Below are 26,226 nucleotides of genomic sequence, written 5' to 3' on the forward strand. Positions count from 1 at the left end.
GGGAGAAGCCCTGCGTTGTTAATGTTCACAGAATGCAATTAATTAAAGAGGACAATATCACTGAGGACTAATTTGGTCTGAAGAGCGTGGGTAGAAAAGAAGTATTTTGACTTCCTCAGTAAAAGAAGAATATTTGTGATGCGAGGGGTAGGATGGGAAATTGTTGGTCAGAGGAAATAAAGGGCAAGTATTTGGGACACAGAACTTGCAGCTGCCCTGTGGGTTGGTGAGCTTGGTGATGGAAGGGACCGAAGGCGCCAGCATGATGGGAGCAGAGTGTTGGGCTGGTAGGGACCCTGCGGCAGCCTCCCTGGTTGTGCCTCCCGGGCTGTCCCTTGATGTGCCTCCCCTGTGGGCGATTCAGTTCTTACTTGTGGGTCAGAGGTTGAGTCTGTTTTTGCTCACCATTCTTTTTCCAGGGAGTTATGTGCTGCCTGGTATGTAGTGTGTGTTCAGAACGTGCACGTTAGATGTACAATAAAGACTGACACCAAAAGCGTCAATGAACTTTAACAGAGAAAAGCAATCTTCAAGCTCATCATCTACCTGAATGTAGACAGAAAGTAGAATACTCAAGTTAAATAAGAGGCATCTGTATCTATTTCAAAAGAATCATAATCAACAAAAGAACCAGTATTCTTTGCATGGGCAGCAGTTTCAATTCTAGAACGTTTGCTCACTTAGTTCAAAACAAAACAAGTCACTGAAAGAAATCATAACCATAATCAAAATAGAAAATGCTTCTGAGAAAATGTAACATCTGTTACTTGCTTAGTGGCCAGGACCGAGCCTCTCACTGAATGAGGAAATAAGGACAATCTCCAAACCCAGTAAAGAATGGTTGTCTTAAAACAGTAGACAACAGGATATTCTACGTTAACACACTAAATATTTGTGTCAAGCTTATGAACAGTCCTAGTCTGTCTACCCAAATTCAATCCTGCCATATTCCCTTGAGTATTTAAAGAGATTGGTAAAAATAGGAAAGAAAATTAGCTTGAGTAGCAAATGTCAGACATACAGTATTTGTAGATAATATTGTGGGCATTAATGTGAAACAGCAACTATACAGAAGTGTTAGGTGTCAATCAGTAAGTTGAATCTGCAGCAAGAACAGCAAAAACAAAATAATTTAATAGAAAACTCAAATTGCATTAGGAATAAAAGAGGCAATACGTGGTGCATCATAGATCTCCAGTGAGTAGTAAGTGAGTAAAATATTGGCCACAGGAAATCTAAGACCAGCGTAAAAAGCTGGGAAAGAGTGGGAAGACATGGACACTCTCCAGATAAATCGCTGTTGTAAGAAAGGATATAGATTCCATAAAGAGAAAGAAGGAAAAGAACAAGGGCTGGGGAAGAATTTTTTTTTAAACAAAAGTACCTTCAGAAAACAGGGACTTCACCTTTGTGTACTAAATGAGCATGGGGCTGTCCCAGTCGCAGTTTTCCATAAGGAAAGCCCCGAACCCACGTACTCTCCCCTTCTCCGTCTCACTCCACCTGCCCTCACGGGGCCCCCGCTGAAGGTCAGCCCAGGAGCTCTCTGCGCCTGCAGGCTGTCCTTGGGAAGCCCTTGTGCCTTGGCACCTCGGTTGGCATCAGAGAATTATATGTCAGGGACAGCGGGGACAAGTCATTAGAGTCTCCGCGGTTGAATTCTCAGAGCCCCTCATTAAACAAACTGTCGCACTGCCTTTGCGCTCTGCAGACAATTCAGCTCCACTGAGGCTCAAGTTTGTTTGAATGGGGAAGTTTCAGCCGATGTTGTGTCTGTGTAGGCGCACACGCGCGCGCGCGCACACACACACACACACACACACACACACACAGAGTAAGGTGTTTTCCCTTCTTTTCACAGTGTAGGGAGGCTTTCTCAGGAATGACTGGGATGGACTGGTAGTACAACCTCCTGGGGCCTGGGTACAGCAGGTCTCACACGCCTTTCATATTTTCCTCTCCCATTTCTCCCACCTGCCATCCCTCGAATAATGACCTCAGGCGTGGGGGACGGTATCGCCTTTTTGGTTGCGGAGACTGGCCCAGAGGCCAGCGTGGGCTCCCCCTCTGCGGCAACGCAGCCCGGGGTTTGCTTCCAAAGCTCCCCTACCCACCCCGAGGTCAGGCTGGCTGGGGAACCCCTCCCTGCTGGTCTGCAGGCGCCCTCCTGCCTAGTGGGCCTGACGCCCTGGCACGGAGTTGGGGAGTTGAAATAATTGTCACCCCTGTATTTTAATACAAACATCCCCACATGAGAGTAGGTACACAGAAACACATCCCCACACACGCTTTGTATTTTACTTAAATGGTTGTGTTTTTTTCCTTCCTATTGTCTATGTAGTCCACATGCTCTGCCCTCTTCTTAGAAGAATCCACCTGGCAAGTGGTCCTGGGAGGAAGCTGTAGAGACCTTCATTGACCAGAAGTGCTGCATGGCAGTCAAAAGAGGTAACAGACTGCTGTGTCTATAGTGATCAGAATCCCCCCATTGATGGCTGCCCCAGCTTCAAGGAAATATTGATGAATAATAGCCATATAATTCAGGTTTATTGTGATGTTAAGAACAGAAGCTCTTGTTTCCCAGGTGTCCACTGTATGTCACAGGAACTACAGTAGAAAAGGTACGTGCATCACCTCATTCAAATGCGGTTTTTCAATGTAGGGAATATTTAATTTTCCCATTGTAGATGTGATGTTTCTGCAGCTAAGAGGGATTCAATAACTTGGTCAAGGTCACACAGAGAGTAAGTTTGCAGAACAAAATTCTACCCAGAAAGTTTGACTCGAGGTCCATTTTCTAATTTGGGGTAGCTGTATATCAGGAACGGTTTTGATAAATGGAATAAATTAGGTATATTAATTATAATAATAGCTATCATTTTTTGATATCCTAATGCATACAAAGGCGTTTGAATGCTGATGACTTAGTAGGTGAGCAGTCACCACCTGTTCAGAAAAAAAAGGGCGTGTGAGAGAGAGTTCTCATGTCACAACAGTAGCAAACATCAGGATTCAAAGTTGTTTGAGAATTCACTTTTTTTTTTTTTTTTGTGAGGGCATCTCTCATATTTATTGATCAAATGGTTGTTAACGACAATAAAATTCTGTATAGGGGAGTCAATGCTCAATGCACAATCATTAATCCACCCCAAGCCTAATTTTCGTCAGTCTCCAATCTTCTGAGGCATAACAAACAAGTTCTTACATGGAGAACAAATTCTTACATAATGAATAAGTTACATAGTGAACAGTACAAGGGCAGTCATCAAAGAAACTTTCAGTTTTGCTCATGCATTATGAACTCTAAACAGTCAGTTCAAATATGAATACTCATTTGGTTTTTATACTTGATTTATGTGTGGATACTACATTTCTCTCTTTATTATTATTATTTTTAATAAAATGCTGAAGTGGTAGGTAGATACAAGATAAAGGTAGAAAACATAGTTTAGTGTTGTAAGAGAGCAAATGTAGATGATCAGGTGTGTGCCTGTAGACTATGTGTTAATCCAAGCTAGACCAGGGCAATAATACATCCACGTATGCAGAAGATTTCTCTCAGAACAGGGGGGGTGAGGTTCTAAGCCTCACCTCTGTTGATCCCCAATTTCTCACCTGATGGCCCCCCTGCGACTGTGCCTGTCTTAGGTTGTTCCTCCCTTGAGGAATCTTACCCGTCTCTGGCTAACCAGTCATCTTCCGGGGCCATACAGGGAAATGTGAAGTTGGTAAGTGAGAGAGAAGCCTTATTGTTTGAAAAGGTTAGCTTTTTACATCTTTGCATATTTATGCCCTGTGGCTTCTATGCCCAGCATTTGTCTTGAGGTATCTTTACCACTTGGAAGAATTATGATACTCGGTAAATTTGATATGAGGCACGAATTCTATTTAAGGGTTGTAATTAGGAAGGAAGAAGAAAAGCTGTAGAAGTAGCAGGCGGAAGAAAACATGGGAAGATTGATTATTTCTTTGGCATATCTTCTTGTAGAGTAACTTCAGCATGTATAGGTTTTAAGCTACTACTTAAATTGCGCACACACATTAACATAATAGGAGTATAGTTACATAACCAAAGCATATCTGTAATTACCAGCCATCTGCAGTGAAACCAAGAAAACCAGTTAGGCACCTTAGGCATTTGTGAAAACTTATCTATGACATGGTGGATATTGTCCAACTGAACTTGAACAGTCTGAGAGAAATCAGACAAATTAAAACAACCCATTCCTGGGGACTGTTCACATGCCATATGTTCTTTTAACAGTAAATAGTCTGTAGTTGTAAGACTTTGGAGCACTACAATTTGCACTTCTACAAATTCTTGGTTGAGTTCCAACAGTATAGATCCAGTCAAATTTGTTGTTTTACTGTATGCACAGGCCAGCTTAGATATCTCCTTCCTCATTCCCATGGCAAGTCCAGGAACTGGTGGGATGAGTGCATCTACAGCTGTTGCAGTGCGTGGATCTTTGTTGGGGTTTTTTGATGATCATCTTCTGGCATGAGTCTTCCAGAGAGTGCTGATGTTGGAAGTTCTTTTTCATATCGTATCTTAGTTCATTTTCGGGGTAGCCCAATTAGGCTTTGATCCTCTGTATAAACACAAACAGACCCTTTGCCTACACTTTTATATGCCCTTTATACCCTTGTGTACAACTCGTTGGAGGTTACCACACAGGAACTGCCCTTTTTTTTTTTTTGCTTTGTTTTTGGTATCACTAATCTACACTTACATGACGAATATTATGTTTACTAGGCTCTCCCCTATACCAGGTCCCCCCTATAAACCCCTTTACAGTCACTGTCCATCAGCATAGCAAAATGTTGTAGAATCACTACTTGCCTTCTCTGTGTTGTACAGCCCTCCCTTTTCTCCTACCCCCCCATGCATGTTAATCTTAATACCCCCCTACTCCCTACCCACCCATCCTCCCCAGTCCCTTTCCCTTTGGTACCTGTTAGTCCATTGTTGAGTTCTGTGATTCTGGTGCTGTTTTATTCCTTCAGTTTTTCCTTTGTTCTTATATTCCACAGATAAGTGAAATCATTTGGTATTTCTCTTTCTCCGCTTGGCTTGTTTCACTGAGCATAATACCCTCCAGCTCCATCCATGTTGCTGCAAATGATTGGATTTGCCCTTTTCTTATGGCTGAGTAGTATTCCATTGTGTATATGTACCACACCTTCTTTATCCATTCATCTATTGATGGACATTTAGGTTGCTTCCAATTCTTGGCTATTGTAAATAGTGCTGCAATAAACATAGGGGTGCATCTGTCTTTCTCAAACTTGATTGCTGCGTTCTTAGGGTAAATTCCTAGGAGTGCAATTCCTGGGTCAAATGGTAAGTCTGTTTTGAGCATTTTGATGTACCTCCATACTGCTTTCCACAATGGTTGAACTAACTTACATTCCCACCAGCAGTGTAGGAGGGTTCCCCTTTCTCCACAGCCTCGCCAACATTTGTTGTTGTTTGTCTTTTGGATGGCAGCCATCCTTACTGGTGTGAGGTGATACCTCATTGTAGTTTTAATTTGCATTTCTCTGATAATTAGCGATGTGGAGCATCTTTTCATGTGTCTGTTGGCCATCTGTATTTCTTTTTTGGAGAACCGTCTGTTCAGTTCCTTTGCCCATTTTTTAATTGGGTTATTTGTTTTTTGTTTGTTGAGGCATGTGAGCTCTTTATATATTCTGGACGTCAAGCCTTTATCGGATGTGTAATTTTCAAATATATTCTCCCATACTGTAGGGATCCTTCTTGTTCTATTGATGGTGTCTTTTGCTGTACAGAAGCTTTTCAGCTTAATATAGTCCCACTTGTTCATTTTTGCTGTTGTTTTTCTTGCCCGGGGAGATATGTTCAAGAAGAGGTCACTCATGTTTATGTCTAAGAGGTTTTTGCCTATGTTTTCTTCCAAGAGTTTAATGGTTTCATGACTTACATTCAGGTCTTTGATCCATTTTGAGTTTACTTTTGTATATGGGGTTAGACAATGGTCCAGTTTCCTTCTCCTACATGTAGCTGTCCAGTTTTGCCAGCACCATCTGTTGAAGAGACTGTCATTTCGCCATTGTATGTCCATGGCTCCTTTATCAAATATTAATTGACCATATATGTCTGGGTTAATGTCTGGATTCTCTAGTCTGTTCCATTGGTCTGTGGCTCTGCTCTTGTGCCAGTACCAAATTGTCTTGATTACTATGGCTTTATAGTAGAGCTTGAAGTTGGGGAGTGAGATCCCCCCTACTTTATTCTTCTTTCTCAGGATTGCTTTGGCTATTCGGGGTCTTTTGTGTTTCCATATGAATTTTAGAATTATTTGTTCCAGTTCATTGAAGAATGTTGCTGGTAGTTTCATAGGGATTGCATCAAATCTGTATATTGCTTTGGGCAGGATGGCCATTTTGACGATATTAATTCTTCCTAGCCATGAGCATGGGATGAGTTTCCATCTGTTAGTGTCCCCTTTAATTTCTCTTAAGAGTGACTTGTAGTTTTCAGAGTATAAGTCTTTCACTTCTTTGGTTAGGTTTATTCCTAGGTATTTTATTTTTTTTGATGCAATTGTGAATGGAGTTGTTTTCCTGATTTCTCTTTCTGTTGGTTCATTGTTAGTATACAGGAAAGCCACAGATTTCTGTGTGTTGATTTTGTATCCTGCAACTTTGCTGTATTCCGATATTAGTTCTAGTAGTTTAGGGGTGGAGTCTTTAGGGTTTTTTATGTACAGTATCATGTCATCTGCAAATAGTGACAGTTTAACTTCTTCTTTACCAATCTGGATTCCTTGTATTTCTTTATTTTGTCTGATTGCCGTGGCTAGGACCTCCAGTACTATGTTAAATAACAGTGGAGAGAGTTGGCATCCCTGTCTAGTTCCCGATCTCAGAGGAAATGCTTTCAGCTTCTCGCTGTTCAATATAATGTTGGCTGTGGGTTTATCATAGATGGCCTTTATTATGTTGAGGTACTTGCCCTCTATTCCCATTTTGCTGAGAGTTTTTAACATGAATGGATGTTGAACTTTGTCAAATGCTTTTTCAGCATCTATGGAGATGATCATGTGGTTTTTGTCTTTCTTTTTGTTGATGTGGTGGATGATGTTGATGGACTTTCGAATGTTGTACCATCCTTGCATCCCTGGGATGAATCCCACTTGGTCATGGTGTATGATCCTTTTGATGTATTTTTGAATTCGGTTTGCTAATATTTTGTTGAGTATTTTTGCATCTACGTTCATCAGGGATATTGGTCTGTAGTTTTCTTTTTTCGTGGGGTCTTTGCCTGGTTTTGGTATTAGGGTGATGTTAGCTTCATAGAATGAGTTTGGGAGTATCCCCTCCTCCTCTATTTTTTGGAAAACTCTAAGGAGAATGGGTATTGTGTCTTCCCTGTATGTCTGATAAAATTCCGACGTAAATCCATCTGGCCCGGGAGTTTTGTTCTTTGGTAGTTTTTTGATTACCGCTTCAATTTCGTTGCTGGTAATTGGTCTGTTTAGATTTTCTGTTTCTTCCTGGGTCAATCTTGGAAGGTTATATTTTTCTAGGAAGTTGTCCATTTCTCCTAGGTTTCCCAGCTTGTTAGCATATAGGTTTTCATAGTATTCTCCAATAATTCTTTGCATTTCTGTGGGGTCCGTCGTGATTTTTCCTTTCTCGTTTCTGATACTGTTGATTTGTGTTGACTCTCTTTTCTTCTTAATAAGTCTGGCTAGAGGCTTATCTATTTTGTTTATTTTCTCAAAGAACCAGCTCTTGGTTTCATTGATTTTTGCTATTGTTTTATTCTTCTCAATTTTATTTATTTCTTCTCTGATCTTTATTATGTCCCTCCTTCTGCTGACCTTAGGCCTCATCTGTTCTTCTTTTTCCAATTTCGATAATTGTGACATTAGACCATTCATTTGGGATTGCTCTTCCTTTTTTAAATATGCTTGGATTGCTATATACTTTCCTCTTAAGACTGCTTTTGCTGCGTCCCACAGAAGTTGGGGCTTAGTGTTGTTGTTGTCATTTGTTTCCATATATTGCTTGATCTCCATTTTGATTTGGTCATTGATCCATTGATTATTTAGGAGCGTGTTGTTAAGCCTCCATGTGTTTGTGAGCCTCTTTGCTTTCTTTGTACAGTTTATTTTTAGTTTTATGCCTTTGTGGTCTGAAAAGTTGGTTGGTAGGATTTCAATCTTTTGGAATTTTCTGAGGCTCTTCTTGTGGCCTAGTATGTGGTCTATTCTGGAGAATGTTCCATGTGCACTTGAGAAGAATGTATATCCTGTTGCTTTTGGATGTAGAGTTCTATAGATGTCTATTAGGTCCCTCTGCTCTACTGTGTTGTTCAGTGCTTCTGTGTCCTTACTTATTTTCTGCCCAGTGGATCTATCCTTTGGGGGTGAGTGGTGTGTTGAAGTCTCCTAGAATGAATGCATTGCAGTCTATATCCCCCTTTAATTCTGTTAGTATTTGTTTCACATATGCTGGTGCTCCTGTGTTGGGTGCATATATATTTAGAATGGTTATATCCTCTTGTTTGACTGAGCCCTTTATCATTATGTAGTGTCCTTCTTTATATCTTGTTACTTTCTTTGTTTTGAAGTCTATTTTGTCTGATATTAGTACTGCAACCCCTGCTTTCTTCTCACTGTTGTTTGCTTGAAATATGTTTTTCCATCCCTTGACTTTTAGTCTGTACATGTCTTTGGGTTTGAGGTGAGTTTCTTGTAAGCAGCATATAGATGGGTCTTGCTTTTTTATCCATTCTGTTACTCTGTGTCTTTTGATTGGTGCATTCAACCCATTAACATTTAGGGTGACTATTGAAAGATATGTACTTATTGCCATTGCAGGCTTTAAATTCGTGGTTACCAAAGGTTCAAGGTTAGCCTCTTTAGTATCTTACTGCCTCACTTAGCTCGCTTATTGAGCTGTTATATACACTGTCTGGAGATTCTTTTCTTCTCTCCCTTCTTGTTCCTCCTCCTCGATTCTTCATATGTTGGGTGTTTTGAGCTGTGCTCTTTCTAGGAGTGCTCCCATCTAGAGCAGTCCCTGTAAGATGTTCTGTAGTGGTGGTTTGTGGAAAGCAAATTCCCTCAGCTTTTGTTTGTCTGGGAATTGTTTAATCCCACCGTCATATTTGAATGATAGTCGTGCTGGATACAGTATCCTTGGTTCAAGGCCCTTCTGTTTCATTGTATTAAATATATCATGCCATTCTCTTCTGGCATGTAACGTTTCTGTTGAGAAATCTGACGTTAGCCTGATGGGTTTCCCTTTATAGGTGACCTTTTTCTCTCTAGCTGCCTTTAACACTCTTTCCTTGTCCTTGATCTTTGCCATTTTAATTATTATGTGTCTTGGTGTTGTCCTTCTTGGATCCTTTCTGTTGGGGGTTCTGTGTATTTCCGTGGTCTGTTCGATTACTTCCTCCCCCAGTGTGGGGAAGTTTTCAGCAATTATTTCTTCTAAGATACTTTCCATCTCTTTTCCTCTCTCTTCTTCTTCTGGGACCCCTATAATACGGATATTGTTCCTTTTGGATTGGTCACACAGTTCTCTTAATATTGTTTCATTCCTGGAGATCCTTTTGTCTCTCTCTATGTCAGCTTCTATGCGTTCCTGTTCTCTGATTTCAATTACATCTTTGGCCTCTTGCATTCTATCCATTCTGCTTATAAACCCTTCCAGAGTTGGTTTCATTTCTGCGATCTCCTTTCTGGCATCTGTGATCTCCTTCCGGACTTCATCCCATTTCTCTTGCGTATTTCTCTGCATCTCTGTCAGCATGTTTATGATTCTTATTTTGAATTCTTTTTCAGGAAGACTGGTTAGGTCTGTCTCCTTCTCTGGTGTTGTCTCTGTGATCTTTGTCGGCCTGTAGCTTTGCCTTTTCATGGTGATAGGAATAGTCTGCAGAACTGGGACGAGTGACGGCTGGAAGGACTTCCTTTCCTGTTGGTTTGTGGCCCTCCTCTCCTGGGAGAACAGCGACCTCTAGTGGCTTGTGCTGCGCAGCTGTGTGCAGACAGGGTTTCTGCTTCCTGCCGCGCTGCTATGGAGTTAATCTCCGCTGTTGCTGTGGGCATGGCCTGGCTCGGGCAACTACTCCAAAATGGTGGAGTCGCGTTGGAGCAGGAGCTGCTGGGAGGCTATTTATATCCGTAAGGGGCCTGCCTGCTCCCTGCAGCCCAGGGGTTAGGGTGCCCAGAGATCCCGGATTCCCTACCTCTGGATTAGGTGACCCGCCCTGCCCCTTTAAGACTTCCAAAAAGCACCCGCCAAAACAAAACAACGACTACCAAAAAAAAAATAAGAAAAAAAAATTTTTTAATTAAAAAAAAAAAAAGTTTTTAATAAAAAAAAAAAAAAAAAAATGGGTGGTCGTTCGTTTTTCTTTATTCTCCGGTGCCAGCCTCAGGCCTCTGCTCACCGGTCTTTCTGCCCTGTTTCCCTAGTATTGGGGTCCCTATCCCTTTAAGACTTCCAAAAAGCGCTCGCCAAAACAAAACAGCAAAAAAGCAAAAAAAAAAAAATGGTCGCGCGCTTTTCTTATGTCCTCTGTCGCCCAGCCTCCAGTGCCCGCTCACTGTTCTTGCTGCCCTGTTTCCCTAGTATTGGGGTCCCTATCCCTTTAAGACTTCCAAAAAGCGCTCGCCAAAACAAAACAGCAAAAAAGCAAAAAAAAAATGGTCGCGCGCTTTTCTTATGTCCTCTGTTGCCCAGCCTCCAGTGCCCGCTCACTGTTCTTGCTGCCCTGTTTTCCTAGTATCAAGCGCCCTGCACTCTGTCCCGGATGGCTGGGGCTGGGTGTTCGGCAGTCCTGGGCTCCGTCTCCCTCCCGCTCTGCCTGCTCTTCTCCCGCCGGGAGCTGGGGGGAGGGGCGCTCGGCTCCCGCGGGGCCGGGGCTTGTATCTTACCCCGTTCGCGAGGTGCTGGGTTCTCTCAGGTGCGGATGTGGTCTGGATATTGTCCTGTGTCCTCTGGTCTTTATTCTACGAAGGGTTGTCTTTGTTATATTTTCATAGATATATGTTGTTTTGGGAGGAGATTTCCGCTGCTCCACTCACGCCGCCATCTTCCGCCCCTCCTCCGAGAATTCACTTTTTAATCCCTATCATAGAGCTGTTTAAATGAAGGAAGCATGGATATTATCAAAGAGCAGACATTGGATGCCTTCAATTATTTTAGAAGCATCGAATCATAGAAGTCAGGTTATGTCCAAGCTTCAAACACAATTACAACCAGTGTGTAGAAGATAAAAAAATTTCTGCTAAATTTTGAAAAGGATAAATGCCTTTAAAGTGAAAATAGGCTCCCTTTTGACTGAGTGACTGGCATTTGAAGGACGAACAGAGGGTGAAGGATGTCCGTGTACATACAGGTGGTATCGAGGTGCTGACTAGCTGAGCTGGGCTGTTCACTGGGGTCACTCCAGTGCTTAGGCCCTTCATCTACAGCCTAGGGGTAGATGAAGGAGTTCCAGGGAGGACTCCTCGGTCAGGCAGCCTCTTGTCAGTGCTGGGTCACTGGCTTCAGAACTCAGCAGACACTTTGGGCCCCAGAGGCAAATGTACAGCTGTAGATATCCGGGTTCTTCTCCTAAGAGACATGTTACCTCTTCCATTTCCAGGGCACCTATGCTTGCTTTTATGTGTTTTTGTATTATCTTCAGCAGCTCCCTCTGTGAATGATCCTGTTCTTCCCTTTTTGTCACCTGCTAAGTTCTACCCTTTCTCAGCTTTTTACAGACATTTTGGATACCCCAACATAAAACGTCAAGCACCTGCATCAAATGTTGACATGGTTTTCCCCCAGGTCACCCTCTCCAATGTTTATATTAGTCAGCTTAATTTGGTTTGTTTTCCCTGGGGAAAAAATGGTATGAAAATTATACAATAGTCATCACGAAAGAGTTTGTCCTATCACAGTGCTTCTTGTCCTATGTGTGTAATTTTACGTAATTTTGAAAACACGTCTGGAATAGTTTATTAACTCCATTCGTGAAAGGGACTGAGGCTGGAGAGGACAAACGGGCCTCATCCACGGGGCCTTCCCCCTCGCGAACTGACGGCTACACGGCGGCTTCCGGGCGTGGAAGCCCCGCGGCTGGGAAAGTCCGCGCATGCGCCCCCGCCGCACCACCCGCCCCGATAGGCTTGTGGACGCCCGCCTGGGGCAGCGTACGGCAGCGTCGGGCCTTCCTGCGTGGACCCCGCGTGGCCCGAGCCTCACCCGCCGTCCGCCGCCCTCCCTGCGGTCCAGGCCCTCCCGCCACGAACGCAAGACCCCGCAGCCGGCACTGAGCCATCGGAGGAAAGCACCGTCGCGCGCTGAGTACGCCACTTCCGCTTTGCGCGTCAGCGGCGAGGGGCGTGCCGGGACTTGGGCCGGGGCCACACAAGAGCGAGTTAGGGGCAATCCGCCGTTCCCTCCCGCGGGTTCTCACGGGCCCCGGGGGCGCTCCGCGCGAGGGCCTGGGGAGAGGAATGGGCCTGGTGACTAACCTGTGGCCAGCACCGAGCCCGAGGACGGGGCCTACAGCCGGGGACGTGTCTGCGGGTGGGCGGGGCCAAGCGCTTAGTGTAGCCGTCGGAAGGGCAGGGTTGGGGGCGCGGCCTCGCTTTGAGCACACCTCACTTCTCCCCGCCCCTTACGGACTTCTGCCCTGTTGGTAAATTTGCCAGTCCTGTCGCTGGCTTATCTCCTGCCTTCATTCAATTCCGTAGTGCCATTTTTTTCTTTTTGTTTATGTTGGGCAGCATGATAAACTCAGTTGACCGTAACACTTAGGTTACTTTATCAGCAAAAATGGGTTCATTGCAAGTAGTATAGAATTAATAATGAAGACATGCAAGTTTTGGCAAAACGCAGACTAAGTCCAAGGACAAAGAGGACTGCTCTCTTACAAAGGAAAGGGGCACTTGGGAAGGGTTGTTATAAACAGTCCATTGGAGGAAACTGGGAGTTGTTACATTTATCTGATATTACCTGCTTTTAAATTTTGACCTTCCCTGCAGTCTTGTTGGATTTGCTCAGCTGTAGTAGGTTTCTTTTTTTGTGTGTGTATTAACCAGGTATCTTGCTTTTTACTGCTGCACAGCATTACATTTTACGAGTGTACCCCCATTTATGTAGATGACTGACAGGTATGTTGTTCCCTCTTTTCTTTTTATATAACAAAAAATGCTGCAATGAATAACTTTGTACATAGAACATTTAGCTTGAATATGTGTATGTACCTCACTGCTAAATCCTATCACTGGAATTAGTGAGTCAACACTTCAAACAGAAATAGCATACAGAAGGATATCAGGTGTAAAACAACAAGGCATATTAATATAACTGCAAGTAGTGTAGTATTATGTCATTAACATTAAAATTTTGATTAATATCTCATAAAGCAAAGCATTGTTTCACTGCTGTTCTTCCATCATATGTATGTCCTTCAAAACAGGCCATCATGGAGCTAGAGGATATTATGCCCAGTGAAATAAGCCACGTGGAGAAAGTCAAGTACCAAATGATTTCGCTCATTCGTGGGTTGTAATAACAAAGCAAAACTGAAGGAATGAAACAGCAGTGGACTCACAGACTCCAAGAAGGTGCTGGCCATTACCAAAGGGAAAGGGGTTTAGAGGTTGAGTCGGGACGGGGGAGAACGGGATTAGTGGGCCTTGTGATTAGCACACATAATGTCGGGGGCGCCACAGGGAAGGGAGTATAGCACAGAGAAGACAAGTAGTGGCTCTATAGCATCTTACTACACTGATGGACAGTGACTATAATGGGGGGCGGGTGGGGGGGAACTCGATAATATGGGTGACTGTAGTAGTAACCGCAGTGTTGCTCATGTGAAACCTTCATGAGATTGTATGTCAATGATACCTTAATAAAAAAGAAATGGGCCCTCATCACAAAGGCTTGTGTGAAACAGTTTTCTGGAGAGAATTTGACCCCAAGGAACAAGAATACAGAGCAATGTGAGTGAAACAGGGAAGGAAGGAAAGCCAATGAAGGGGATCATTGTCACTTTTATCCCTCAATGGATGACTGGTGCTCAGTTCCACCAAACCCTTCTGAGGGGCGTTATGACATGTGCCCCAGAACTTACCACTCAGTTGGTGCAAGACATCACGTTATGTCTTCCAATGGCCAGGGTGGCCCTCGAGGGGTTAACATCCACATATTTATCAGTACAGAGCAGATTCTCTCAGGCATCCCTTGTGGTATGATTAGGGAAGCTTAAGAGTGGGAAACAGCAGGTATACAGCTTGGGCCTGTGGCAAGTGGCTGTCCAGCTGCAGCTGTGCAAAGCTGGTCACAGCTTCCACTGAAATAAATACAGCAGACATGGCTGGAGCATAAGATGGGCAAGATGATTTTGGAAAGTAGGAAGGAAGTAGAGAAGCAAAGGGAAAACATGGAGTTTGTTCTTGGAAAGGTTCAGTTTGATGTACCTGTGAAACATTCCACTAATGATTTCCACTGGATAATGGCTCACTTTGCTCTGACATTCTGTCCTTATGGCAGGAGTGGGAGAGAGAATTGGGTTTACACAGAAGGAGGCCAGAAGGACAGACAGAGCCGGGCTGAGCCTTACTCTTAATCCTTGAATAGTGAGTGTGGCACTCAGTTCTCAAGAAAAGTCCATCCCAGCTCCTTAAGCTCACGCATTACTGATGAACGCTCATGGGACACTGCACGTGCTGTTACAGGTACTGATCCAAATGGCTCGTGGGGTGGACTGTAGTGAGTCCCTTGAGGGGTTGCCCACTTCTCCCACCAGAATTAAGTGATTATTCTTCCAGGAGCAGGAAGTGCCACCAGGTGACAGCCCTGAGCCTTCATCCTCCTAGAGAATTGCTCTCTGCTAAAGGAAGCTGCCCCACCCAAGGACACACCACTCAGACTTCATGCTGTGGGAGCCTAACTGAGTGACAGCTCCCTGTATCCACCAGGGCACGGCCACTGCACGGTGACACAAGGACACGATGGGCAGGGCAATTACCCTTCCAGGCAGTGACTCCTCTTCTTGGCAGGAGGGACATGAGGTGGCAGGCAGCAGCATAGCCTGAAGGTCAGTGGGACTTTTGCTGTGTCTCTGGACGTGTTAGCCTTTAAAATCCAGACCTCTAAACATGCAGAGGCCGGAGTGGTGGAACCTGAAGCATAAACTTCCCAGTGGCTCACTGGGAGTGACATTAGAGGGCCACTTCTGCTTCCAACCCTGGATTTCAGGACCCATGGGCTCTATAAACTGGAGATACAACACCCTGTGATGGTCACTGATTTACAGCGTTTACTGCAATCTGTGAATTACTTGGCTGGAATGAACTGTGCATTCAATGCCTACACTAAATATGATCATCCTCTTTGGAATTAAACATGTTCCGTATTTTCCATTAAAAGCATTTTTAACTAACCATATACTATATACTCCCTTTAGACTGTGTCTTACCTCTGCCCTCCCCTATCCCTCCAAATTTCATTTGTTATTTATATTTGTCACTGACGCTTCCTCAACACTGTTCTGCTTACTCTCCCTGGCTTGTCCCGCCCCTGCCTGTCCATTTAGAGGTGATGCACGGAACCCTCCCCAACACAAACAGTGCCTCCGTGTCACCAGCAGACGTGAAGGGCTATTTTTCAGTCTCATTTGATTAGTCATTTCAACAGAAGCAAGACGATTCACCACTTCAGAAAGGGATCCATGACACTGTGGACACCGAGTGGTCATTGAAATTCCCAAGAGGTCCTTCAAGGGAAGAACATAACAGAAAGTTGTTCCCAGGTTTTGGTTCTTGCAGAAAGTAAAAAAATCCTTAGGAGATGCCTTGTCATCTTAATTCAAACCAAAGAAAGAACTTCTCCTTGGAGAAAACACCTTTTTATCCTTGTACGATTACTGACGCAGGCACAACATTGGCTGAAACTTTTCCATTATGCATGCTGAGCCAAAGAAGCTGAATTTTTTGGAGAGAAAAGGCAATACAATTTATTTAATGAGGAGCTCTGAGAATTCAACCCTTGCGACGATAACATGTCCCAGGTGCCTCTGTCCTATAATTCCCTGGTCCCAGCCAATGTGACACCCAAACGGTTCCCGTGGGACAGAGAGCAGAAAGCTGCCGTGATAACCTTTGGTGAGGGTCACTGTGTCCCAGTGAGAGCTGGTGGCGTAAGAAAGAAATGAGGAGTGAACGTGAGTACTGAGCTTTGCCTCTAGAAAAAATGTCAGTGGGACTGTCCCATGTTCATTAGTCTGCAAAGGTGCAGTCCCTGTATTTGCAGATGCTGTGGTTTGTGTGTAGAGCCGTCATCTCCAGCTCCTGCTCTGATTCCTAGTCTGTCCTCTTGGAACCTTGTACCGCTCTCCACTAAGACTTATTTTCCAAAGAGTCTCCACCCCTTCTCAACTGTTTTCCATGAATTATAGGTTTTTTGTTTGATTTCCTGGGTCCAGTTGTTCATTCATTGACTACTCACTGGAGATCTATTATGTACGAGGTATTATCTATTTTGTTTTTCATGTGGTTGGATTTTCCTGCTATATCCATCACTGTTTTTTGCTTATTTGATTTACTGATAGCACTTAATAGTTCTGTATTGATTGTTGTTTCATTTAGGCATCCACAATATCACCTACAAAAATAATGTAATAATTTCTGATGCTCAGTAATTGGGCTAATTTCCTTTTCTCATCTTCAAAATCTCTTTAAACTTCAGGAGAATATCAAATGATTGAACTTGTTGTAGACAGCCTTGGCCTGTTCATGAATTTGATGTTATCATTTTAGTGTTTAAATGTAGATTATTCTTTTGTCTTCCGTTTTAAAACAACCATTCTTTAAAACAGTCGAGAAATTGCTTTCAGTTTCCCCATTTAGCCAGACCCTCCATCCTGGCTGCTAAGCACACTGATGAGTGCTACATTTTCTCAATGCATTTTCTGTTGTGATTATGGTTATGATTTCTCTTCATTTCCCTATTTATGTGGTGAATTATTTTAGCAAGCATCCTATGTTAACCCAGTTTCTCATTCCTAGAATAGGTATTACTTGTTTAAGATATGTTATTCTTTTAAAGTAGAAATGAATGCAATTGATTTAATCTTTTATTTTGTGTTTACATTCATGCATATGATGAGCCTGAAGATGTTTTTTGTGTGTTATAGTTGGCACTTTTGGTTTCAGTCTTTAATAGACATCTAAGATATGCTCATGTTGAGCACCAACCATAAGCAGTGAGGCAACGTGGAAGGCAGTGGAAACACAATGGTGAAGAAAACCGTTCATGACCAGTGACCCACAAATAAACATAAAATTGTCAATATGAGAGGCACATCAGTGAATTGTGCAGGATGCTCTATGAGTGAGTCCCACACATGGTGTCCGTCCTGATCCCCACACTCCATTCAACATCTCCTTGGCCCCTCAAATCCCTTCCATTTCCAAGCTTACTACCCATGGAGCAACTGAATTCTGTGCTTTCAGCTCAAATGATTGCCAATTCTCTACCTCTCCTGATGAACAATTACCTACGCTTCCTCTCATAGCTCCATAATTCATATTTAAGAGAAGCACTTTCCATCTGCTTCTCTGTACCGAAGTGGTCCTCAATGATATTTTTCTTTAATTACTTGCATTCTTTATACATTAATAATGCTGACCATTTTCTATCATGGAGCTTATAAACATTTCTTTTCATCTCAAATTTGCCATTGATTTCTAAAGAATATTTTATTTGTAGAGGCTTTGAATATTTTTAATTGTTAATCAATCACTTACATGCACTTAGCTGTGCTGTTTTTTTTATTCAAAATACAAAGTTTGTTCTTAATTTTGGTGGTGGTAGGTGTTCATAAGAGTGAGATTGCAACCGAAAGCAGTTTTCCCTTTTAAAGGCTCATAAAATATATTCATGGTAGATGTGTATAAGGCCACCACTGTTGCTTTCTTAGCTAAACTCACGGTAGAATATTTTCAGGAGAAGATTTTAGTTGCACGCTCTGAAGTGACAGCTTTCTTCTGATTTCTCTGTGGTTCCCCTCTGAAGGTCAGCTGATACATTTTACCTTGAATTTTTAAAAATTAATGTATCATTGATATACAAGCTTATGAAGATTTCCCATGGGCAACATTGCGATTTCAATTTTCACCCTTATTACCAAGTCTTCCCGCCCCCCACCACACTGCAGTCACTGTCCATCAGCATAGTAAGATGCTGTAGAGTCCTTGCTTGTCTTCATGCTGTACTGCCTTCCCCGTGACTGACCTATGTTGTGTCTGCGAATTATAATGTCCTTTAGTCCCTTTCTCCCTCCCTCCCCATCCACCCTTTCCAACCCTTTCCTTTGGTAACCACTAGTCCCGTCTTGGAGTCTGTGAGTCTGCTACTGTTTTGTTACTTCAGTTTTGCTTTGTTGTTATACTCCACAAATGAGTAAAATCATTTGGTATTTATCTTTCTCCACCTGGCTTATTTCACTGAGCATGATACCCTCCAGCTCCATGCATGGTGTTGGAAATGGTAGGATTTGTTTTCTTCTTATGGCTGAAAAATATTCCATTGTGTATATGTACCACCTCTTCTTTATCCATTCATCTTCTGATGGACACTTAGGTTGCTTCCATATATTGGCTATTGTAAATAGTGCTGCAATAAATATAGGGGTGCATATGTCTTTTTGAATCAGGAATCTTGTGTTCTTTGGGTAAATTCTTAGAGTGGAATTAGTGAGTCAAATGGCATTTCTATATTTAGTTTTTCAGGAACCTCTATATTGCTTTCCACAATGGTTGAACTAATTTATATTCCCACCAGCAGTACTGGAGGGTTTCCCTTTCTCTGCATCCTTTCTAGCATTTATTGTTTCTTGTCTTCTGGATGTTGGCAATCCTTACTGGTGTGGGATGAAACCTCACTGTAGTTTCAATTTTCATTTCCCTGATAATTAGTGATGTGGAGTATGTTTTCATGTGCCTGTTGACCATCTGTATTTCTTCTTTGGGGAAGTGTTCAGATCCTCTGCCCATTTTTTAATTGGGTTATTTGTTTTTTGGGTGTTGAGGCCTGTGAACTCTTTTGTATTTTGGATGTTAACCCACAATCAGAAAAGACATTTATGAATATATTCTCCACTACTGTAGGATGCCTTTTTGTTCTGCTGATGGTGTCCTTTGCTTTACAGAAGCTTTTTAGCTTGATGTGGTCCCATTTGTTCATTTTTACTTTTGTTTCTCTTGCCTGAGGAGATGCATTCAGGAAAAAGTTACTCATGTTTATATTCAGGAGATTTTTGCCTATGTCGTCTTCTAAGAGTTTTATGTTTTCATGACTTACATTCAGGTCTTTGATCCATTTCGGGTTTACTTTTGTGTATGGGGTTAGACAGTGATCCAGTTTCATTCTTTTACATGTAGCTGTCCAGTTTTCCAACACCAGTTGTTGAAGAGGCTGTCATTTCCCTATTGTATACCCATGGCTCCTTTATTGTATATTAACTGGCCATATATGTGTGCGTTTATATCTAGACTGCATATTCTGTTCCATTGATCTGTAGCTCTCTTCTTGTGCCAGTGCCAAATTGTCTTGATTACTGTGGCTTTGTAGTAGAGATTGAAGTTGGGAAGTGTAATTCCCCCAGCTTTATTCTTCCTTCTCAGCATTGCTTTTGGCTATTTGGGGGGCTTTTGTGGTTCCTTGTGAATTTTAGAACTATTTGCTTTAGTTCATTGAAGAATGCTGTTGGTATTTTGATAGGGATTGCATTGAATTTGTAGATTGTTTTAGGCAGGTTGGCCACTTTGACAATATGAATTCTTCCTACCCATGACCACAGGATGTATTTTCATGTATTGCTGGCTTCTTTAATTTCTCTCATGAGTGTCTTGTAGTTTTCAGGATAGAGGTCTTTCACCTCCTCAGTTCGGTTTATTCCTAGGTATTTAATTCTTTTTTAAGCAATTGTAACTGGAAGTTTTTTTCCTTATTTCTCTTTCTGCTAGTTGATCATTAGTATATAGGAATGAAACAGATTTCTGTGCATTAATTTTGTATACTGCAACTTTGCTGAACTCGGTTATTAGTTCTAGTAGTTTTGGAGTGGATTTTTTAGGGTTTCTTATATACAGTATCATGTCGTCTGCAAAAAGTGATGGTTCAACTTCTTCCTTACCAGTCTGGATGCATTTTATTTCTTTATGTTGTCTGAATGCTGGGGCCAGGACCTCCAGAACTATGTTGAATAAAAGTGGTGAGAGTGGTCATACTTGTCTTGTTCCAAGTCTTAGAGGAAAAGCTTTCAGCTTTTTTTAATCTTAAGTATGATGTTGGCTGTGGTTTGTCATATATGACCTTTATTATGTTGAGGTACTTGCCCTCTATACCTAATTTGTTGACAGTTTTTATTATGAGTGGGTGTGTAATTTTGTCAAATGCTTTTTTTCAGCATCTATGGAGATGATCATGTGGTTTTTGCCCCTTTTTAAAAATGTGGTATATGATGTTGATGGGTTTTCAAAAATTGTACCATCCTCGCATCCCTGGAATTAGTGGCACTTGATAACGATGGATGATCATTTTGATGTATGTTTGAATTTGGTTTGCTAATATTTTGTTGAGTATTTTTGCATCTATGTTCATCAGGGATATTGGTCTGTATTTTTTGTGGTGTCTTTGCCTGGTTTTGGTATTAGAGTGATGGTGGCTTGATAGAATGAGTTTGGAAGTATTGCCCCTTTTTCTACTTTTTGGGAAACTTTAAGGAGGATGGTATTAGGACTTCTCTAAATGTTTGGTAAAATTCAGTGGTGAAGGCATCTGGTCTGGAAGTTTTGTTCTTGGATAGTTTTTTGATTCCCAATTCAATTTCACTGCTGGTAATTGGTCTGTTCAAATTTACTGTTTCTTCCTGGGTCTGTCTTGGAAGGTTGTATTTTTATAGAAAGTTGGTCATTTCTTGTAGGTTATCGAATTTGTTAGCATATAATTTTTCATAGTATTCTCTAATAATTCTTTGACATTCAGTGGTGTCTGTAGGGATTTTTCCTTTCTCATTTCTGATTCTGTTTATACGTGTAGACTCTCTTTTTTCTTGATAAATCTGGCTAGGGGTTTATCTATTTTTTTATTTTCTTGAAGAACTAGCTCCTGGTTTTATTGATTCTTTCTGTTATTTTCTTCTCAATTTTATTTATTTCTGCTCTGATCTTTATTATGTCCCCCTTCACCTGACTTTGGGCATCATTTGTTCTTCTTTTTCTAGTTTCATTAATTGTGAGTTTAGACTGTTCATATGGGATTGTTCTTCTTTCCTGAGGTAGGCCTCTGTTGCAATATACTTTTGTCTTAGAACTGTCTTCACTGAATCCCACAGGTCTTGGGGTGCTGAGTTGTTTTCATTTCTCTCCATATGTTGCTTGATCTCTGTTTTCATTTGGGCATTGATCCATTGGCTATTTAGCAGCATGTTTTTAAGCCTCATACTTTGCACTTTTCAGTGATGTCTTCTCTTTTCCCCAGATGTAGGCAGTCTGTTCTGCAGTCATCAGGTCCTCTTTTAAGAGTAGTTGTATTTGCTGTATTTTTGTGTTATATGTGTTTTTGGAGGAGGATTCTGCCTCACTTCTCACACTGCCATCTTTTCCCTCCTTAGCTGTGCTGGTTTTTAATACAATGCATATCCACTGAAGAGTGTGTACTCATGAGCACACACACCTTTTATTATATTTTAATGGTTGTGTGCCTTTGGATCCTCCTCTTATCTATGTAGTACACATGCTTCTCCCTCTTGGAAGAATCCACCTGGCAGGTTATATTGAGGTAGGAAGCTGTAGGGACCTTCACTGACTAGGAATACTGCATGGTGTTCAGAAGGGGTAACGGAGTTGTGTGCATAATGGTCAGAATTCCATGTTTAATGAATGCCCTAGTTTAAGGGGAATATCAATGAATGACAAGTATGCAAGACTGATTTATTGTGATATTAAGAACAGAAGCTCACATTTATGAAGTATCCACTGAATGTCACAGGAACAACACTAGAACAATGACATACATCATCTCATTCTATTCACTCATCAGTCTTACAATGTAGGGAATATTTTGTCCTCCCACTCTAGAGGGGAAGTTTCTGCAGCTAAGACAGATGAAATAACTTGGTCAAGGTGTCATGGAGATTGATTTGGTGGAACAAAGTTCTCTCCTGGATGTCTGACTCGATATCCCATTCTCTAAATGACACCTCAGTACTGTATTTTGGGAGGGCCTTCTATCAAAAATAATTGTCATAAAATGAATGCCTTAAAATCAATAATGGCTATCCATTATTGAGATAGCACTGTACAGAAAGGTATTTGAATAATCACAGAAAGGTAAAGCAGTAATCACAGTTTTAAAGAGAAAATAACTGAGGGTCTTGAGAGTTACATGTCACATAATTGGAAGCATTAGGTCACAGAGTCAAGATGGTTTGAGAATCCACATATACTAATGCATAGAGAGCAACCTGAATGAAGTTACAGGTGTAAAAAAGATAGGATGTTAGGTGTCTTAATTACTTTTGGAAAGGTCATATCATAGAAGTTTATTTATGTCCACAGATTCAAAGAGAATTAAGACCACTGAGTTCTAGATAAGAGACTTCTGCTAAATTTTAAGTAAGCTAAGTATTTACTTTAAAATGGACCTACCATTTGCCTGAGTGAATCACTGGAACTTGCACCAATAGAGGGTGGAGGACGTCCATGTGCAGGTGGTGTCCTAGGCTGATGGCTGCCGAGGTGCCCGCAGGCTGTTCACGGAACATTGTTTTTCCCTCCTTACCCAGCTGGCACCCCACCTCCATGGAAGCAGGAAACAGCACAGAAGTACCCCAGTTCCTCCTCCTGGGCCTCGCAGAGGATCCGGAACTGCAGCCTGTCCTCTTTGGCCTCTTCCTGTCCATGTACCTGGTCACGGTCCTGGGGAACCTGCTCATCATCCTGGCCGTTGGCTCTGACCCCCACCTTCACACCCCCATGTACTTCTTCCTGTCCCACCTGTCCTGTGTAGACATCTGCTTCACCTCCACCACCGTCCCCATGACACTGGTGAACATCCAGACACAGAGAAAAGACATCTCCTACATAGGCTGCCTCACGCAGGTGTATTTCTTTGTGGTTTTCGCTGGGCTGGACAACTTCCTCCTGACCGTGATGGCCTATGATGGATACGTGGCCGTCTGCCACCCCCTGCACTACACGGCCTTCATGAACCCCCGGCTCTGTGGGCTCCTGGTTCTTGCGTGTTGGTTCACCGTTTTCTGGGTCTCCCTGCTTCATACTCTACTGATGGTGCGGCTGACCTTCTGTGTAGGCACTGAGATCCCGCACTTCTTCTGTGAGCTGGGGCAGGTTCTCAAGGCGGCCTGCTCTGATGCCCTCATCAATGACATCGTCTTGTATGTGGCCACGGCTCTGCTGGTTGTGTTTCCTCTCACCGGAGTCCTGTTCTCTTACTCTCAGATCGTCTCCTCCATAGCGAGGATGGCCTCCACTGAGGGCAGGTATAAAGCATTTTCCACCTCTGGGTCTCACCTGTCTGTGTTCTCCTTGTTCTATGGGACAGGCCTGGGGGTCTCCCTCAGCACTGCTGTGACCCATTCTCCACAGAGGAGCTCGATTGCCTCAGTGATGTACACGGTGGTCACCCCCATGCTGAACCCCTTCATCTACAGCCTGCGGAACAAGGACGTGAAGGGGGCCCTGCGAAGGATTCTCAGCGTAACAGCCTCTTGTCTGTAGTGGGTCATTGACTTCAAAAGTGTGCATTTTGAGCCCAAATGCAAATGTCACAAATTTCATTATCCTGATTATTTTTCTCCCCTGACAGACATGCTCCGTTTCTTCTATTCCCACTGCACCTATGGCTTTGCCTTTATTTGTTTTTATATTAGTTATCCTCAGTCACTCCGTCTGGGATTGTTTCCTGTTCTTCCATGTTTGTTTACCATAAATCTCTCTCCTTGGTCAGCTTACAGCCATTCGTCAGGCTCCCCGTATTAGATGGGAAGCACTTCTATCAAGTGCTGACATGGTTTCCCCAAAAATTATCCCCCAAGTATTCATGTTAGTTTCCTTAACTTGGTTGTGTATTTCCCTGAAAGAAATGGAATGAAAAGTAGTCATAACCAAAGAATTTATAGTATCGAGATGTTTCTTGTTGTCCTAATGTATAGTTTTATGTCATCCTTACAACATTGCTTTGAGATATTGTTTGCTATTAGCCCCATTTTTCAGAGAAGAGATTGAGACTGGAATGGATTCTAACCTGGGAACCTGACACAATCCTTACTTTGCTATCTACTATTCATAAAACTGTGATGTGGTTTTCAATTTCAAGTGTAGGAATATAGATTTGGAAGCCACTTTGTTCAGGTGTGTATAAGTAACATATTGCATAGGCTAACACATTTCCTCTGCTTTGCTTTCTCCTCTCTCTGTTCCCTCCAGTTTTCCTTCCTTCCTTTCCTCTCTATTGTTTTATTAGACTTCTTTTTCCCATCGTTGCAATATCAATATGTGCTCCAAGATCCTAAAACATTTAATAATGAATACGATAAAATAAGATTTATTCTCTCTGTGTTTTATTTTGGGGGACGGGTACTCTCAGGAGGTGCCATCAGTACTGGTAGTTACACACTTATGGAGTGTGTTCGGAAGTTAGCTCACTTTTGGGGAAATTTATTGGTAGTCCATAATGACAGATAGAGTATTAGAAGCTCAGCATTTCTGCCACATTCCATGGGGTCCTTTCTCTCTCTCCTTTCATACCAGCCTACCAATGGTCAGCACCAGCTGTCACTTTTTTCCAGTGCATGATTGGCAGGCATTTGGAAGGAGGAGAAATGGGGAATGAGTGTTTAGTGGGTAGAATTTAAAAATGAGAATATGAAACAGTTCTGGAGGTGGATGGTGGTGAAGTTTGGACCACAATGTGAATGTGCTTAATGCTACATAAGTAGACCTGTTCACCTGAACATGGTTAAAATGGTAAATGTAGCATTAAGTATGCTTAGCCACAACAGAAAAGTGGTAGTAGCACTAAATAATGGAGAAAGATCGTGAGATTCCCTTCAGACAGTGTTTTCTATATCTTTATAAGATATTATACAGCAATGATTTTTTTAGATAAAAACTTTATTCCTAATCTGTCCTTACCAGGCTTTGTAAATCACGACAATATTGACATTTGGCTATGTAATTCTATTTCATGAGGGACAGTCTTGTATAAATGTATTTTGAATATAATGAATTTTGGGATATCTTTTAAAGCTAGTTTGAAACTTAGAGCTTCAAAATTTCCACAAGTACCCATTCCCACATATATAACTAGACATTGAGTTTTTAAACCAACTCCATGAAACTGCAGAAATGTTTTTAAGATCACAGTAGATTGCATATCATTCTGGCCAAAGGATTCCATCACTCAGCTTGAAAGAAAGCAACAGGGCAGGAAATGTATGAATGTAATGGAAATGGTAAAAATTATAATTTTCATAATGTTTTTATTTTACAATGGGTGGGATCGATTCATGAGTCTGAGAAATTTGAGTCATTTATCCATTCATCAACAGGCAAGAAGCCAGAATGGATGGGAACTCTATGACTATGAGCAGTGCAATAAAGACTTCAGTGAACAGTCATGCCTTAAGACACTGAGGTGCACTCAAAATGGTGAGAACACTTATAAGGATAATAACTGCGGATAAAATTTCCTTTCTCTGAAGAAGAAAACCTCTTTTGAAAAGAACCTTACTGCTTTAAATCAGTAGGGAAAATTTGTCAGCCTGACTCCAAATATTGTATACTGGGAAACTCGCACTCAAGAGAAACACTTTGAATGCACTGGTGGTAGGAATGCCTTTGATAATGAATTTTACTGTCAGAGGGAAATGAGAACTCACCCTGGAGAAAATCTCTGTGAACAAGAGGAGGGTGGGAGAGCTTATGTCCACTCCACAAGCCTTGCTTTGCACGTACAAACTCACACTGCTAAAAAATGTAACAAATGTAACAAATACGGATAGATTTTCTGATGTTCTACATACCTTAAAGTTCACATGTGTATCCATACTGGAGAGAAACCTTATAAATGTAAGGAATGTGGGAAAACCTTCACTGTTTCCTGCAGCCTAACTAAACATGTAGAAATTCATATTGGAGAGAAACCCTATAAATG

The 26,226-nt window shown here is 42.1% G+C and overlaps 1 protein-coding gene across 1 annotated transcript; it reads left to right on the forward strand.

The window, feature by feature from the left end:
• The first annotated feature begins 22,850 nt into the window (after nt 1-22,850).
• LOC118920736 (olfactory receptor 7D4-like) lies at nt 22,851-24,614 on the forward strand. Its single transcript, XM_036902053.2, has one exon. It carries the CDS (start codon nt 22,851-22,853, stop codon nt 23,787-23,789), a length of 939 nt encoding a protein of 312 aa, XP_036757948.2. The 3' UTR covers nt 23,790-24,614.
• Nucleotides 24,615-26,226: the final 1,612 nt, after the last annotated feature.

The sequence above is a fragment of the Manis pentadactyla genome, chromosome 12 (genome assembly GCF_030020395.1).
Source record: "Manis pentadactyla isolate mManPen7 chromosome 12, mManPen7.hap1, whole genome shotgun sequence".
Lineage (NCBI taxonomy): Eukaryota > Metazoa > Chordata > Mammalia > Pholidota > Manidae > Manis > Manis pentadactyla.